The 13,592-nt window shown below is 36.8% G+C and overlaps 1 protein-coding gene across 7 annotated transcripts in view; it reads right to left on the minus strand.

Annotated features, from left to right (window-relative positions):
- Window positions 1–422: 422 nt before the first annotated feature.
- Window positions 423–13,592, minus strand: part of CYTIP (cytohesin 1 interacting protein) — a 66,082-nt gene continuing 52,912 nt past the window's right edge. For all 7 annotated transcript variants that reach the window (XM_005859324.2, XM_005859327.2, XM_014534078.1 and 4 more), the window contains 3 exons: window positions 12,401–12,470; window positions 5,446–5,512; window positions 423–2,561 (listed from right to left, as the gene is read on the minus strand). In XM_005859324.2, the coding sequence (XP_005859386.1) occupies window positions 2,098–2,561; window positions 5,446–5,512; window positions 12,401–12,470 (601 nt within the window). In that variant the 3' untranslated portion in view covers window positions 423–2,097. The remainder of the gene's footprint in view (window positions 2,562–5,445; window positions 5,513–12,400; window positions 12,471–13,592) is intronic.

Consider the following 13,592-nt stretch of genomic DNA (forward strand, 5'->3'; position numbering starts at 1 on the left):
CTTCCCTGGGCCTTTTGTGAGGGGTTGGTGACTGTAAAAAGGAAGAATTGCACTATACTGAACACTTAAAGCCACAAGAAAAGTAAATGACCTGTGGTCTGCTTTCCCAGATGACCCATGGTGGTTCTCAAAACATTGCTCACATCGCAGAAGACCAAAGTCATCTTTCCTCAAATAAATGTGATATTTCCTTCTGCTGAACTCTGTGAAATAGGATTCACAGGAAATGCATTTGTGTAAGCAGATCTCTGACAGGATAATTCTAGTCCATGATAAGAAGTAAGCTCTATCAGTTGAATCACAGCCCATTTGCTAGCCCTGGTTGAACATAAATGTATTGCTAACCATGCAGTTAGAAATGTGCCTATATCTGAAAACTTGCTAATGCAGACCAGGACAATCACCCAAAACCAGTCTCTCTGTCCATGCAGTAGCTACAATTGCACGCTTTATGTATTCTTGGAGGGAGAGTGTATCCTCCTGTGGCCTGTGGTGATAAAATAACTACACAGAACCAGAAAAAGGGTAAACGACATCTAGGGAGACTATAATGATAGGCGAGAGACAGGAAGAACTGGCTTCCAACTTCAGCCCTGCCACTGCCTATGGGGACGTCTGCAAATTCCTGCTTCTGAGGGCATGCCTAACACCTATCTCCGGGGTTATGTCAGGGATCGCACGGAAACCATTTTTAACCTACTAGGCAGTCTGTAACTGTGGGCAGGATTGCTATCGTCTCTGTGAAACATGCTGCATTCTGCTTTTCGTGTGAGTGATTCTCAAGTAGAGCCCACTGGGTGCTTCTGCGTTCAAAGAATTAATAGAGAGCAGGTCTCAATTAGAGATCACTTTTATTTTATTATTTTGTTCTTAACCTACAGGCGTTCTTACCCTCTTCTCTATTTTTTCTCAAATGATTCATTCTTCCCTCAGTTTATTTGAGTGTAGATTTTCCACTTAAAGTCAACTATCAAATGACTCTATTTCTCCCAAACACACACACACACACACACACACACACACACACACACCTCAGTAAGGGCTATTTATTATATTGTTAGGGTTATTTACTCTAGAATAGAGGCAGTGAGCAGCTGTATCACCAGAACAGAAAAATTATGGACTTCAATAGGCATTGAAAAAAAATTCGATTGAGTGGCTAGACATAATATGATACTAATATAACTAATAGGCTCAAGAGTGCCGAGGCAATAACTATTTAAAATATATAACACAATGTAAGGAGTGATATGGAAAAAATCTACAGGAGGAAAATCCTTTTCCTGAATCTAGTTTTTCACCTTTTAGATTTGTTTAAAAAAATTACAAAGCTATAAAATCTTGCCAGTACAATATTTAGATAGAATAAAAAATGAACCAAGTAAGAATAACATTGCCACCCATTTTGTTTAGGCTGCCTATAAAAAAACAAAAACAACCAAACTTATTATAATCTTCCTCAGTACCCACCTTAGACAATATCTTTCCATGGATCTCATGAAGCTTAAACCCTCATATTAAATCTTACATTTCCCGCTTTACTGTCACTGTAGATGTGAAAAAATGGCTGATGGTCATCTTTGTTTACAATCCTTCAGAGATTTCAATAGAAACATTCAAAATTGCCTATTTTTAAGCCTCCCCAGAGGTTACTGAGCTTAAGTTAACATAAAGTTTTGATACCTACTTATTTACCTACAGAAGGTATTCCAAATAATTATATTGTCACTTTCTTATTTACACTGGACTTCAAAGTTCTCAATTTTTCACATGGATAATCTACAAAATAAATATTACTCTTGCCTTCTCAGGCAGCATTAGCATTAGCAAGCATTTGTGTTAATTTGTTATATTATCTAACTTACAACTTTATTTCCTTGCTGTCTGCTTAGAACTTCAGCTGTTCTAGTTAAAACATTAGATGCAGAAAAAAAAAAAACAAGATAGAAAAACTTTAAATAAAGGTCACTATTACCTAAAATGGGATGTCAGTTTTGCAATTCATTTGCACTTTCCCACTAAGCTGGGTGGAGTTGATCTAAACAAGTCCAGAAGGTATTTATGAAATAAGCTCATAGGAAGGGGCATCGCAACCCATCAGAAGCGACTCTCTTCCTCTTCCACAGGGCGGTGAAGGCCAGGGATGAATTTCAAGAGTTGTTTCCGGACGCTCCCCCTTCTGCTTTTTCGGGGCAGAGTCCCAAACATGCTTGAGAAGTTGCTCTCCCACATGGGAGACATGGACCCACTGCTGGCAGTACTGATGCTCCGGTTCCTGGAAGATGACTTCTTCAGAAAATCGTCCCCATCCTTGAGGACAAAGCACTCATCATCGGTGCTTGTCTGCCGGCTGAAGGCTCCCTTGCTCGAGTCCTCAGACACACATGTCTGGTAGCCGTCCTCGCTGTCCATTGTCATGGAGCTCAGCCAGCTCTTACAGCTGCTCTCACTGGATAATCGATTCCGGTCCGGGAGGGTTGAGCCTGCCCCCGGCAGGGTTCCAAACAAGATTGATTCATCTATGTCCATGTTTTCCAAACTTGGGCAGTTAGCTGCATCACCTAGAATGCAGAAAACAAAGTCTACTGTGGAATGGATCTAAGCACCATCACTCCCTACAAGTAAATACACCAAAATTTCTCTTCCAAGGGTAAATAATATTTTTCACTGAGCCTTGACTTGCATGAATAAATGACTGGTTATAAGGTAATTTGATAAACCTTATAGTAGGATTTCCCAAACTAGTTGCCCATGGCCTACCTGCCATGTAAAAGGGTTCATGGTCATGAAAAAGGTAAGGCTAGATTAAATACATTTAAACCAGATTCTTCATAAGAGAACAAGTACTATTCATTTGACAGCATGTCTGCATGACTTGAGAATTTTTGAAAGGATCATTTTTAAACTGAAGTGACCCTGCAATCTTTTATTAAAATTCTTGATAAAGAAATGGGGCTTTAAGGAATATACTTGGAGAAATGCTGTCTTATAGATTATCTCCATTTAGTTCCTCTTATGTTTAACTACTGTCCTTTTTAGTGATTATAAACTTATAATAACATTATTTGACATGTAGGGGAAACACAGTTATAAAACCTGCACCTGTAGGCATATTATAGAGAAATCAAAGGTATTTAAGGCAAAAAGGATATTGTCGAGTCTCAATATTCCAAGTTTCATATTAGAATACTATAATACTTAAATGCTCTGAAATGGTACTGTACCCAGAAAATAGCCCTGTCCTCAAATAAGTAACAATTCATTTGAAGGAATTGAGTTTTATCTGCTTAGCTGAATTTTTTCATCAATCTTTTATAACCTACACCTGGGGTCCCCAAACTCAAATTTTAATCACATACCAATATTCTGTCCCACCCTCCTTGCTTATATACTGGCTGGTATAATGCAAAAAGGAAGCAGATTATCTGTAATACCAGCCTGAGAAAGACATACATTCAGCCCCCTAGTTTCAACCAATCACTGATCTAAAATATTTGAGAAAAATAATAATAATTCCAGAAACTTTCAAAGAGCAAAACTTGAATTTGCCATGGCACCAAGCACTACACTGAATCCACATGAATGAAGTGAAATATAGCATACCATTTGGTAGCCTTACATGTAAATACAAGTTGTATGAAAATACTATGGCATTTTATGGAATACACTTGGGCATCTTGAATTTTGGTATCCACAGGGTGTGTCCTAGAAACGATCTCCCATGGATGCCAAGGGATAACTGTAATTAGATGGTAAGTACTTCAAGAAAAACAAGAGAGCCTAGCTGGCATGGCTCAGTAGTTGAGCATTGACCTATGAACCAGAAGGTCAGGGTTCAATTCCTGGTCAAGGGTACATGCCTGGGTTGCATGCTCAATCCCCAGTGGGGGTGGAGAGGCATGCAGGAGGCAGCCAATCAATGATTCTCTCTCATCATTGATGTTTCTAGCTCTCTCTCCCTCTCCCTTTCTCTCTGAAATGAATGAAAATACATATTTTAAAAGATTTTTAAAAAAAGAAAAAGAAAAGCAATAGAACATTGACATTCAGAAATGATTTCACTTTGCGTTAATTATCTCTACTGCTGCTCTCCTTTGTCCTTTGTTGACAATATAAAAGGAGACTGTTTATTTTTCCTTTTGATCTGTAAGGTTAAGTATGGCCAGACCTCAGTGAGTGATTAATCATAATTCTTTTCTTTTTGCTAATACAGCCTACTTTATTTCATTTTGCAATGCTTTGATTAGAGAGCAATTGCTTTATAGAATTTCATGCCCTGAATATTTATTCTAGGTCTAGAAAAAGTAAAAAAGAACTCATTCAACTCTCAAAAAATTTGTACAACAATGACCTTATGAGGATTCAGTCTCCTTCATTCTTACCTAAGGACCTTGTCTCCACAAGGCCATTGCTATAGAATCCCAGAACAAAGCCCATCTCTACTCCAGAATGCTCCAAAAGTGAAGGCAAAGGTTTCCCAAATCTTCAGGTCTACAGAAACCCAAAAGGTAGCTAAATTTTGTACCTGTCTTGCTAATAATCTTCAGACCCAAAAAAAATTTGTTATGAATTTTTTTAAAATATTAAGTTAAATACATAAAAAATAGAAGTAACTCATACAAACTTTTTATCAAAAAACAACAACTTCAACATAATTTCTAAGCCATAAGTTAAGTGCCTAATTAAAAATTAAATGTACCTTTTTTCTGTAAAGAGGTTATCACTTTTGACAGATATCTAGGTTATAAATAGAGACTTTAGACTTAGTATTATTTGAAGGAAATATAACCTATCTTTCACACCCACTCTGCTAGTGGTTTCAATGAATTATTTATACATACAAGTTCTTCTTCAGGCCACACTAGTAACATAGCAAATCTCAAATCAACAAATTTTAAACTCATCCTTTTCCTTTAGAAGGTACACAACGGCAAGAACCACGACATTACTATTATTATGATCATTCACATTTCAGTCTCGGAGGTCATGAAGGAGAATATCTCTGCATTAATGTAACCTATACAATTTGAACAAGTGTTAGGAGCTCTACACAAAAAGTGTGCTACCATTCAGCCTCAGTAGTTTCTGGGAACCACACAGCCCCTGTGCCATGGATGTTCTCAGAAATTTCACTCATCTGCTGAAATCAGGCCATCATTCCTACTGTTCTTCTAAAATCTCCAGGGGCCTCTTGCAAGTGTGTGCACGCAGGTGCATATCTGCATGCTTTGATGTGCATATGTGTTATGTGTATGAAGGAGGGATGTGACTTGACTTATCCCTCCTCCAAATACATCGGTCACTCCAAAGAAATACAAACTGGTATTCATTATCCATGCTGCACAATTTTTTCTTATAATGATGATAATCTTAATGCAACTTAGAGGCAGAAATACTAAAAGGGTGAAATGTTAGTGTGGTTTCTGAACAGGAAATCACATTTACCATGAAGCAGGCGCTGTTCCTGTAACTGCAGAGTTCTGAACTCCACCCATTTCTTCTTCAAGGTTTGCTGAGAAAAAAGAAAAAAAGTGCCAATATTAGGAAACCCCAGTGAAATAGCAATTTACTTCTGGGTGTTGAGATTTGTCATTAAATTTTTTTTCTTTTCTTTCTGGCACTAACAACCTCTCTTGCTCATTTGAAAGATGTTTTTCTGTATAAAAGGCAGATATTGGGAAAACTACTTTCTCAATAAATAATTGAGTAGCACCAAGAAGTTGAAACCATGACATCATTTCAATAGGAACAATGAAAACAATAGAAACAATAAAAACAATAGACAATAGAAACAATGACATTTGTATATTTTTATTTTAAATAAATATTATAGAACCAGATTGCTTAGGTTTGTGTCCATTTAGTATCTGTTTAGACAGGGACTTTCATTCTAGTCTTCTCCCATATGCAGGATGAAGATAATAATAGAACCTAAACACTAGGATTGTCATGAAGCTTAAATGAGTTAGTAGATGTAAAATGATTAGAACAGTGACTAGATCGTAGTAATTGTTCAATAAATACCATCACCATTCTTTAAGCCTGGAGCACTAAAACTTTTTAGAAAATAAAAAGCTGTCTTTTCTGCTGGACAGCTTTTTTATTTTCTACACCAAAAAGAGGAAGTCTACCTGTTCTGAGAGGCTTCCTTGGAAGGCTAAACTTAAACATTGCACAGCACCCTGACTTCTCAACTGCTTCCTTCCCCTGCTGCCCAGCACCTGAGAGCTGTGGCCCAGGGTGGGAATGGAGTGGCTGATGTGATGATCAAGGTGGCAGGGGAGGCTTGGACTAGCCTATGACTGGGCTGAGGGGATGGGAATTGAAGGCCAACCAGGCCAAAAGCATCTGGCAAGGAACCATCAAAGGCTCACTCTCTCTCCTGCTCTTTGTTCTCTACCCCACCCTTTCCTTTGCCATTTCAGGGCCCCACAACCAGCCCAGCAGGCAGACACAGCTCAGCTTTGCCTCTGGACACCTAGTGGGAAAGGGAACCTTCACTTAACGCAATCTGGGAAGGTCAGATAAAGTCTAAAAATGAAGAGAAAAAGAAGTACATTTGAAGGGGAAAGGCCTAAAGGAAAGAAAATAATAAAATACAAGAATGTCATTAAATGCTTAAGGGAAAATGGCTGGTTCCTGAATTCTGGGACTAAACCAGTGATGGTGAACCTTTTGAGCTCGGCGTGTCAGCATTTTTGAAAAACCCTAACTTAACTCTGGTGCCGTGTCACATATAGAAATTTTTTGATATTTGCAACCATAGTAAAACAAAGATTTATATTTTTGATATTTATTTTATATATTTAAATGCCATTTAACAAAGAAAAATCAACCAAAAAAATGAGTTCGTGTGTCACCTCTGACACGCGTGTCATAGGTTCACCATCACTGGACAACAATCACTGGGCAGAATTTTCCAATCCTTGATAACATTTAGCAGCAATCCTATGGTTGCAAATATAATATTGCAAGCAATAAATTCAAGCCGTAAAATACCTGACCCCATCAAGTTCTTGTTCTCTCTGTATTATAATGTAGTCCATATGGCTATAAGACTACTGGGCTACCTGAATCCCAGCTGTTATCTGTGTACACCTTTCATCAGTCACATGGAGGTCAGAATTAGGGACCCAAGGAGTATAGTAGAACTAAAAAGATCTGGCCTATATACCAACCCCTTTCTTCTTTCTTAATGAGGCTTATCTCCTGTAATGGAGTAGAGTCTAGTAGGGGAGCATGAGGCTGGCTTGATAGTCAAAACTAAATAGAGAGAAGAGGAAGTTGTATTTCTGCACCTACTTATCCAGAAATACAAAGTCAGGGCTTGCTACATACTGAATTTTTTTAAAAAAATAAAGGTTTTAAAATATCTAATCTGTTGATCTGGCCCAGTCATCTAAGTATGTCATCACTTAAACCAAGGAAATACCAGTGTAAAGAGCAGATACGTCGAAGTGACTAAGAGTTTTTAGTTCATATCTAAGCTTCTCTATTTTCCTCAGAGTCTGTTTCTGGCTGCTATTAAATCACAGTTGTATATTTGCAGCAATTTAATCTCTCACCATTAGAAGACAAAGCACATGGGAGATTTAACTATACTGGGCCACATCCCCTCACTATGCCCAGGTCAGTGCCTGGCATAGCAACAGCTCAATAAATATTGGTTGGATGGACATGTAAACTAATGACTCCCTGAAACAATGCTCAACTATCACAGATTAAATATTTTGGATTGGACATAGTTCTAATGTTTTCAGTCTACATGAGACACACATGTAAGTTAACTATTTCCATGGCACTTTACTACTCTATAGTGCTTTTGTGGATAACCTGCTATTTAATTTTCTTAACTGTCCAAAATGTCCCAGATTAGAAAATAAAGGTTCAATATAGCAAAATATTTCCCAAGGGCTACAAACCCAATCAATGATGGAACTAGATTAAAAAGTAATTCCCCCCGCTAGCCCATTAGATGTACTATTTTCATGTTAAACTGTGAATCATAGGTCATGAGGAAGGGAATCCCTGAAAACACAGAGCCTCTGAGGAAACAGAATGCACCCTTCCATACTAAATGTCATTCTGTGAAGGGGAATACAGCCTGACCCTGGTTATAGGTCATACCCAAGAAACTTCTGGCTCAAGAGATGAACTGGAAATTTTATCATTTCAAGATTAGAAAAGGAACAGACATGCAAGAAGTAAGCAGGAATGAACCCAAAGTCCAGCAGGACCTGAAGAAACAGAAAGAGGTCGCTAGGAACGTGGATCTTATGGTGATATATAGTTTAAATACACTTATGTGGCACAGGACAGAGACGAGTTTCCTGCTTGAGAAAAGAACCTTGGGGAAGCTCCAGCACCATGCAAAGGAGGCTGGGGAAAGGGTCTAATGGTGGCAATAGCTCACGTAGAGCTTGCACCTAGAGGGGCAGGAGTACATAAACGCAGCCTCATGACCCGAGCCAAGCAGCACACTGACCCTCCAGGGAAGGCATCCTAGCTGCCAGACCTGGCTCTGGGTTGGCAGCCTTGATATGTATCATGGAGGCAACTGCCCAACTATCACACTGAGCAGAAGGGAGAGGCCACCATGCAAGGGAAGTGGGCAATCTAACTTTTAAAACACCCGCTGAAGTTTAGTAACAAGGACAACAAAACTGATCATGGATTCTCTCCAAGTAAAACGAAAATAGAAAGTGTTCAAAAAGACTTTAAAATGAGAATATTTATAATCTTCTGAGAGATGAATGATATCAATGTTAATAAGAAGAAGACATTTGAAACAAAAAGGAACAAGAACTGATCAACATAAAAAAGAGCTATTTGAAAATAAAAAATTAACTTTTAATAGAAAGAACACATTCTGTACTGAACACAGACAACATTACTGAAGCTATTACCGAGGAATTCAAAAAGAACATAAAAAAGATAAAGGAATACAAAATATGAAAGGGCAGATAGGCAGCCTAGAAGGCAAATCAAGAGACTCAAAAATAAGGAACTCCACAAGATAATTCTGGGGATGGTATAAAAAGATAGGTTGACCCTTGAATAATGTGGGAGCCCCCCCACCTTTACACAGTAAAGCATCTGCATATAACCATATAACGTTTGACACCCCAAACTTAATTATTGATCGTCTACTATTGACTGGAAGCCTTTCCAATAATATAAACAGTCGATTAACACTTATTTTGTATGTTATATGTATCATATACTGTATTCTCACAATAAAGTAATTCAAAAAAATGTTAAGACAATCATAAGGGCCCTGGCCGGTTTGGCTCAGTGGACTGAAGGGTTCCGGGTTCAATTCCAGGCAAGGGCATATGCCCGGGTTGCCCACTCAATCCCCAGTGGGGGGCGTGCAGGAGGCAGCTGATCAATGATTCTCTCTTATCATTGATGTTTCTATCTCTCTCTCCCTCTCCCTTCCTCTCTGAAATCAATAAAAATATTTTTAAAAAAAAGAAAACCACAAGGAAGCTAAAATAAGTTTAAAGTACTGTGCTGTATTTACTGATGCCATAAGTTTACATAGCCTGATTATAAGATGAAAAATAATCCATGTGTAAGTGAATCCATGCAGTTCAAATCCATGTTGTTCAAGGGTCAACTATCTATTCAAAGATATCGAGCTGATAATTTTCTAAAACTAAAGACAGTCACTAGTGTTTAGATACAAAGGGCACTGAAGTTCTAAGTTCTATGCAGTATATATTTAGAAATGAATCCATATGCAATCACATTGAGGTGAAACTTTAGATTGGTAAAGACAAAAGAACAGCTGAAAAGCAATCAGCAAAAGATAAAAAATTGGCACAAACTGAAATACTGTTTTTAAAAGACTCAACAATCCTCTAGAGAGAGTTACCAAGAAATAAAAAGATGAGAAGGCATAGAAAGTAGTACAAATAAAAATGGGGACATAATCAGTTGTGATAGAAAAGAAAAAAACCGAGAATAGAATTTTATTAAAAACTTCATGCAATTATTTAAAGACTTTATTAACAAAAAGATAATTTGACAAAATTGGCTCCAGAAAAACCACAACACCCCATAAAACAGAAAGCCTACGTAATTTTATAACTAATAAAGAAACTGAAACAATTTAAAAGTATTTCCACCAAAAAAAAACTTCCACCCCTGATGGTTCAGATAGTGTTACAAATATTCTACAGAGAACAAAAAGGGAAATATTCCCTAGCTCACACTAGGAGGCCAGTAAATGTGATACCAAAACTAAAGACAGACTAAGGGGGAAAAAATATAGGCCATTCTATCTGAAAGTGAAGCTACCTTCAAATATCCTTAAGAAAATGTTAGCAAATCAAATCTATAAGTTTATAAAAAAAAGTTTATAAATTATGGATCAGATTGGGTTTGTTTTAGAAATTCAAGGGTGGCTTTACATTAGAAAACCTTTAAATGTCATTCACCATATTCACCAGATTTTTTTTTAAATAAAAAATGAGATGACCATCTCAACACATGCAAAAACAGATATTTGGTAAAGTTTAATATACAAGCCCTATAAAAACTACCAGCAAACTGGGTATAGAAGGGAGCCTCTTTAACCTGAAAAGTATATTCATAGAGATAGCTCATTGCTAACACGAAAGAGGCAAAAAATTCCCTTTTTAAAGTCAAGAACAAAACAAGGATCCCTACAATTACAGTTTCTATTCACCATTATATTGCAGGCCCTAGTTACTAAGAAAAAGAACTAAATGTCATTCTTAACAGATAGTTATTATCTTTATAGCAAGCCTCCAAATATCTATAGATAATTTATTAGAAATTATACAGTTTAGCAAGGTGTTTGAATATAGCGACAGCATAGAAAATGTTATTTTACATATCTGTACTTAAATCTCAATCAAAATATTAATTTTAAGTAAAGAAACTATAGAAACAAAATAATAAATTATAAAATAATAAATCTAACAAAGATTTATAGAATCTTTTATTTATTTCAAAAACATTTTATAATTTATTCATGCAATTATATATATATATATATGCTATATTTATTCTTAAGTACCTTCTAATTTTTCTTTCTTAATAAATATAACACTTTAATATTAAAAATTTTTTAACTTATTGTTACTGGTTTTTAAATACAATAGTCTTGCGGATCTCTCTTTATTTTAATAAAATGTTTATAGATTTCCTTAGATTTTTCTGTATAGTTATAATTTTATTTGTAGATAAAGTTTTGTCCCTTTACCTCCAATTATTCAACTGTGTTTGAAATAAGAAAAGTAAAAACTATAAAGATGTCAATTGATTTTATTTATTCTATAAATGCAATTCAATTTCTACGAAAATCTAAACGAAATTTTTTCCAAAGAATTTTACAAATTGATTAAAAAAATAACAGGAATAAGCAAAATAGCAAGATGTTGGCAAAGAAGAAAACAGGTCTTGTTGATTAATTAGATGTGGGGGAAGTGAATACAAGATAAAATATAAATACTGTATAGTAACTCCATCCTCAATGGAGTTAATATTAATTGATAATAATTAATGGGCTCAATAATTTAGAAGTACATACTTCATAAAGAAAACTAATAAATGGCAGCTATCGCTATACAAAACCCAAGTGAGCAGCCTGTCTACAGCAAACCCTGCGATCCTTGCTCAGAGGGGCTGCAGCCCTGGGATACAGAGTCCTTGGAACCGGGCAGGGGTCTGAAGGGCTCTGACCCAGGTGCACATGAGTGAGGTCTGAACTTCATGGCCTGGCAGAACCCCTCCAGTCTACTAAGACTTTAAGACCTTCAAAGAGCCATACCAGGATGTTCAATTTTCACTGAACATCCTACACTATGCACTTCTCCTAAAAGCTTTATTTTCTCCTCTTCAAAGTTGATAGTGTGCTTGCCAGTGAAAGCAGATTCAAGGACAGCCAAAGGAGTGCAGGGAGATTATTTTTGTGGTAAGAATGAGGCAGAATGGAAGGACACAGAGGAAGACAATAGGAAGCAAAACTTCCAGGCCCTCTACACACACACACACACACACACACACACAGCACTTGGGAAAATGACAGAGACCAGCTCCTCCTTCTTTGTTCCCCCTCATCTACCCCACACAAAATGTAAATCAAGAGAGAAAGGTGCATTAATGAAATGTTCTTCAATTGATGTGCCTTCCTGTTGCCTTTCTGAGCCTCATAGACACACAGAAAGAGGGAGGAAATGATTTGCGCTGGTTTGTGAAATTTAATATGCCTGCAAAGCCAATTGTCTGTCTCTTGATAACTCAGCAGTTTAGACTCATCATGACATTTTATCCTCAAGGGCTATCTCAATTCCTCAAATAGATCTTCATCCTACCACTCGCACATTCAAGGATGAAAAATGTTCCTCACTGTATTAAATTAAATTACCTTTAAAACTTGCAGCTTTGCTTCAAGCTCGGCTTTCTTGAGAATTGCTGTTCCATTAAGAGTCTCTATCCTGTTTTAAGAAAAAAAAAAGGAGGGGAGAAGAGCATGAGTGATTCATTCAAACAAGTACCATCCTTATGAAGTACTACAATTTAAACTCAGGCTCCTTAAAAGGCAACATAAACGTTAAGCTTCTCCTGGCACTATAAGTATCTGGACCTACTTCAAATCTTCTAACAACATTCAGAGAAAGAAAATGGGGAAAACAAACAAACAAAAAACAACTCCCCTGCAGAGGGTGACTGAAAGAATTTGGTTAATTTGTAAATTGTAGCTCATTTTATAGAAGCCCCTGTATGACAATGGTGGTTGTTCTCTACTAGAATCTATTCTTGTGGGGTCTGGCTGGATCACCTCATCCATTTGGTGAATATTTATTGGACATCTACTATGTACCAGACTTTGGACACCATGCTAAGCATGAGGAACATAGCAATAAGAAAAGCAAGCAATAAGAATAACAATAAGAATTTCAAACAGTGGCATCAACATGCTATTCCTCGAAGGGAAAAAATCTTTTCCTCACTAACATGTCAGGAGCTTTTACATCTGTAAATTGTCTTCACTTTGGAACTAGAACAAAGAAAACCAGAACTACTATCAGTTAGTAACCTTCATATGACTCTCTCATCTCAAAACCTTTTAAGCTCACACACTTCAATCCTAGAATTATCTACTTAATAGTGTTCTTTCTCCCTATACCTTTCTAAAAATAAAAAGACTTGTTCTATCCTGAGTGATTTGATTTGTTTTGTGGGCACAAGTTAAGGCCTTTATTTTCACTGTTAAGCCATCAATCTGAATAAGATAAATTTTATGTGTAAGTCACACACCTAAACATTTTTAAAGTATTGGTTCAAATTCCTTCTATAACTCTCTAAAGATGCAAGAATTTTTCAAGGCATGGTAAAATATAAGCATTAAATGTGGAGATCAATTTTCCTCAATTTCTAATAGCATAATACCCGAGATAATGAAATGAGAGCAAGCCAAGACATTATCTGCTTCCTCATTAGAGCAGTCTTGATTGTGAGCAATGGTGAGGATCCCTGCGAATCTGTTCCATTGGGATTTTTAATGTCAATCTGACCTGCCCAAGCAACAGATGTCTATGGGAAAAACCTCAGGCCTA

The sequence above is a fragment of the Myotis brandtii genome, unplaced genomic scaffold, assembly GCF_000412655.1.
Source record: "Myotis brandtii unplaced genomic scaffold, ASM41265v1 scaffold125, whole genome shotgun sequence".
NCBI classification, from domain to species: domain Eukaryota; kingdom Metazoa; phylum Chordata; class Mammalia; order Chiroptera; family Vespertilionidae; genus Myotis; species Myotis brandtii.